Source organism: Oryzias melastigma, linkage group LG9, assembly GCF_002922805.2.
Source record: "Oryzias melastigma strain HK-1 linkage group LG9, ASM292280v2, whole genome shotgun sequence".
Classification (NCBI taxonomy): Eukaryota; Metazoa; Chordata; class Actinopteri; order Beloniformes; family Adrianichthyidae; genus Oryzias; species Oryzias melastigma.
Genome location: NC_050520.1, coordinates 1,272,210 through 1,276,643, shown reverse-complemented (window position 1 = coordinate 1,276,643; position 4,434 = coordinate 1,272,210). Strand labels below are relative to the sequence as shown.

Genomic DNA, 4,434 nt, shown 5'->3' with positions numbered 1-4,434 from the left:
TTTTCCCAGAACCACTGAAAACAGCTGTTATCAAACCTCTCCTAAAAAAGGACAGTCTAGACAAAACTCAAATGAACAACTACAGACCAATATCAAACCTGCCAATATGTATTCAAAAGTTTACGTCTGAATGTTTATCTATGCTTGTTTTAAATTAAAATCTTTTTACTTTCTTTTAATTTTATTTTAATGATCACATTTTTACTATTTTTTTGATTATTTCTTTTAATGTTTTATGTAAAGCACTTTAATTTGTCTCTTTTTATTTTTTATTTAACCTTTATTTATCCAGGCAGGACAGATTAAGAACAGCCTTCTTATTTGCAACTGTGGCCTGGTTGCAAATTACTCTGTAAAATCTGCTATACAGATAAACTTACCTTGCCTTTAGAATAGTGAAAACTTATGGACATTATTTATTTATTAATTTTTTTGACCAAACCAATTTTTTTTCAATTTCTTTTATTTGGGTTTCAATTGATATTGGCCCAAATTTACCTCCGTATAATTCCAGTTAGAATTACCTTTTTGATTTTCCCTTTGAATGCTGGATACAGTTGAAGCATATTGTAAACAATAAATAAATAAATAATATTTTTCTGAGTAAAATATGTTAATTGGAAACATTCCTTTCAGGGGGTTTTGTTGCAACTATTGCTGCTTTTCAAGTTTCAAAATAAAAGACTATTTTGAAAGAAATAATTCATATTTGATTTTAGAAGGTCAGTTTGTTTTTGTTGTAATAACTAAATAATAGTTCAACAGAATTTTGTAGACTTTAACAAACCTGAGTTTTAACTTCAACAAAACAGATGGAAGGATGTGCAGCACATTAGGCTGATCCGGGACCATAGACTGTAAAAACAATATTATTATTAATAATATTTTATTATTTTATATACAGTCTATGTCCGGGACGGATGGAAACAAGTGGACAGATTCCACAGGTGTGATGGAGAGATGGAGGGAGAACTGTGAAAGAGATGAAAGAGGAGCATGTTAGACCGCACAGAGGAAGCATGGAGGAAGTAGCCCGCATCAGAACGGTGGAGGAGAGGAAGACGATGAGGAGACCATGACTTATTCTTTAATTTCATCTATCCAGTTCCCTGAATCAACTTTTTCCATTTTATGGTCTCTTGGTTGCTGGAGCCTATCCCAGGGGGGTAGTTTGTAGAAAACTGAAAATGTTCTTGTCAGAAAAAAGAAAGTACTCATCTGTTGTCCACGTTTCTTGTTGGGGTCACGTGCTCCACCATGGACAGCTCCCGGTTCCTGACAGGAAGCGGAAATGCTCACATTCCCTCACATTTATCAAGAGAGGGATTCAAACTACAAACCTTCTGTCTGTGAGGCGACGGAGCGGATGAATCAGAGACTGGATTCTCTCTGGTTTCTGACTGGAGCTTCCAGCAGGCTTTTATTTTTTAAAATGTAAAATGTAACCGGAAACGCTTCCTCTGACTCTCGTTGACGGGATTCGAACGTTCCCGTAAATACCGGGTGTCTGCAGACGGTCGGACGCGATTCTGCTGAACTTTTGGTTGAACATGTTGATCTTTCCTGTGACCGGATTCCTGGTTTTGAACATGAATCACAGCGTTCGGTTTGTGTCGCTGTGGAGCTGAAACCGGAGCTGTTTCCGCTGACGGTCCGACGGTTTCTGTCACCGGGAAAAACGGGATTTTGGATGCAGATTCGAGTTTATTCCTCAGTCTCTGCCGTTAATCTGGACCGGTTCCGTGTTCCTGGTTCGTGTCAGAACCGAGGATCGTGTTTGCAGCATCAGCGGAACCTCAGACGGACATCGTGCTAGCTTAAAGCGGACAAAATAAAAGACCAGAACCGCCGAACACCGCGGTAATGACCACTGTTACTGTTCTGTTTTATTTTGAAACGACGAAGATAGTCTAATGCAGGACAGTAGGGATAAGATATCGCGAGAATTGTTTTAAAAAATGAAAATAAATTAACATTTTTATATTTTAATGTATTTTTATGACAGATGTACAAACAATATTACTAAATGGCACACTTTTAATAAATGTATTATTTTGATATTGTTATTAATGTTAAATTTATTATTAAAAAGTAAAACTTTCTTAAATTAAAAAAAAAGGAAAAACATTTGAAAAATACATAAAAATGTAGTCTGGGAAAACTCAGCATGATGTGAACAATTTAGCAACGACAGTTTTTACCAATCAAACATTTTTTTCTTTAGAACTCCAACTATTTTTGTAGATTAAAATAATATTAAATAAACGTGACGAGATCTGGTGCTTTCAAAATAAAACACTTGTCAGCATCAGAAGTGATTCTGACATTGATTCTATTTTTATAATATTTAAGTGGAATTCAACTTTCATCAAACTGGACGTGCTGTGTTTCCCAAATGAACAGGTTTTTGTTGGGATGAATGAAGGAAATTTGTGTTTTTTTCTCTTCAGCTCGACATGATTTTCAGTGTAAATTATCTTAAACACATTTAACCCATTAAAACAGACTCAACCTGCTGTTAGAACGAAACATTCTGACATATTTGGGCTATAAAAGCATCAGATAAAGGTAACTAAAGTGAGTGTTCTCTGGTGTCGGCAGGTTGGTTGTTATGGAGACGGATGGATGTCCCCACAAACCACCTAAACCAGCCTCCCGCTCAGCAGTGGGGGGTGCAGGGCGGCTGGCCCCCTGCTCAGGGACCTGTTTACAATCCTCTGCCCAGTTTTCATCGTCTCAGCCTGGGCCCCCCGCAGACGTGGGGCAGCAGCCCCCACAGCAGGGGCGACCCGAGCGGTCGGGACCAGCTCCGACTCGGCCCTGAAGCTCAGCTTTCTGCCGCAAATCCACCTGACCTCCGAGGAGGAAACGCTCCTCCGTGTCGTCCTCCTCACCCCCCCCAGCAGGTCTGTCCGTCTGCAGCCCCCCCCTCTATAGTCCAGGCTCCTCCGCTCCAGACTCCTGAGAGCGCAGCATCAGGACCAGCAGCTGAAGGAGCCAATCCGAGGCCTTCAGGTGGATTTGACTCCGCCTCCGCTCACCTGCAGCTTCAGTTTCCAGCAGGTATGTTTGTTGGTCAGACGTGAGAAACCCTAAGAACTCGTCCTTTAGTTTCTCCTCTGATGGACGAGTCGCTCGAATGACTTGATCACAAACAGAAATGAGGATTTAAAGGTTTTCACTGCGACTTCACTGAATGTCTCTGCAGGAAACACAAACTTTATTCCTCCAGGAGCTGAAGAGGACAGACATGCATCACAGCAGGTATTTAGGATCTGGTTTCACTCAACAATTAAACAAAAAGGAAGGCAGAAAAAATGTTTCCACTTCTCCATCTGGACTTTTTATGTTTCCTCAAGTTAGTTTCATGTTTCAATGTTGTTACAAATAAACTTGTTTACATGCATTATTACTGTTAACAAATATTCAGTTTGGTTTAAAGTGAACGGGAGAACAACAGATCAGATCAGCTGGGATGAAACCTGACCTGTTTATATTTCCAGTTTGTCACACGAGTCATTCTTCATCCAAAGACCAAACAGTCTTTGGAGTTCCTGTCCAACCAGAAACGCGAGAACAAACGAGACCTCACAAAAAAACATCAATTAAAGCTCTGAAAATGCTCCGACTTGGTTTGGTTCCAGCCATTGACAGTATCAGAGAACTGGACTGAGTGACGTCATCCATAGAAAACCGTTTACGTCCGGCTCCAACCAAATTAAGTCAATTCTGTCGCCAGTTTTTGCAAACGGCTGCCGCCATGTTGGAGCCGGACGTCATCAGTGAGCAGGGATTGGTCCGAGCCGGACGGAGCCAAAGTTTGCTTACAAAATAAAAGCACAATCACCCTGTCACATAAATAACACAGAAATATGTCTTCTCATGTTTGAAGGGTTTTGATGACTCAGCATTTTCCCTGTCTGCAGCACCCCCCCTCTGCCTCCCGGTACGGTCTGGATCCGGATTCGCTGCCCAGCGCCGTGAGTTCATTTACACAGAAATCAGAAGCAGGCTGATCCCAGGTGTGCTCACACCTGTGGTGCTGACCGAAGGACACACCTGAGGTTCAACCAGGGCCAAAAACCTCAGACTCCAGAGCCACATGTGGCTCTTTATCCCCTCAGTCGAGACTCTTTTACCCCCCCATTAAGACTCTTTTGCCCCTCAGTCGAGACTCTTTTACCCCCCCACGTTGAAAGCACCACTGTCATCTCACTAACTACCTCTAATTTGCTGCATTGTGAGGATCCCATGTGGCACAGTGTCTTTTATTTTGAAAGGACTCAAAGGAAACTCTATTAAAAGTTATAAAACGTTTCACATTTAGAAAAAAAGGAACTTTTACTTTATGTTTTCTGAATGTCAAAAAACTCGACTTCATTTATGTAAATGATAACAGTAACACTAACATAAATCCCCCCCCCCCCCCCCCCC

General features: G+C 41.1%; 1 protein-coding gene and 1 long non-coding RNA gene across 4 annotated transcripts in view; one reads left to right on the top strand and one right to left on the bottom strand.

The window, feature by feature from the left end:
* Nucleotides 1-427: 427 nt before the first annotated feature.
* LOC118599102 lies at nt 428-1,482 on the bottom strand. Its single transcript, XR_004948391.1, has 2 exons — nt 1,341-1,482; nt 428-1,275 (listed from the first exon to the last, which is right to left on the bottom strand). It is a non-coding gene; the product is annotated as an uncharacterized LOC118599102 (long non-coding RNA).
* Nucleotides 1,353-4,434, top strand: part of si:dkey-13n15.2 (protein transport protein Sec24C) — a 9,784-nt gene continuing 6,702 nt past the window's right edge. The window contains exons 1-4 of one of the 3 annotated variants that reach the window (XM_024257981.2): nt 1,353-1,860; nt 2,602-3,063; nt 3,209-3,264; nt 3,927-3,980. In XM_024257981.2, coding sequence (XP_024113749.1) covers nt 2,622-3,063; nt 3,209-3,264; nt 3,927-3,980 — 552 coding nt within the window. In that variant the 5' untranslated portion in view covers nt 1,353-1,860; nt 2,602-2,621. Of the gene's footprint in view, nt 1,861-2,601; nt 3,064-3,208; nt 3,265-3,892; nt 3,981-4,434 lie in introns of those variants that run through there. The other 2 variants (XM_024257980.2, XM_024257982.1) reach the window with 2 other exon arrangements.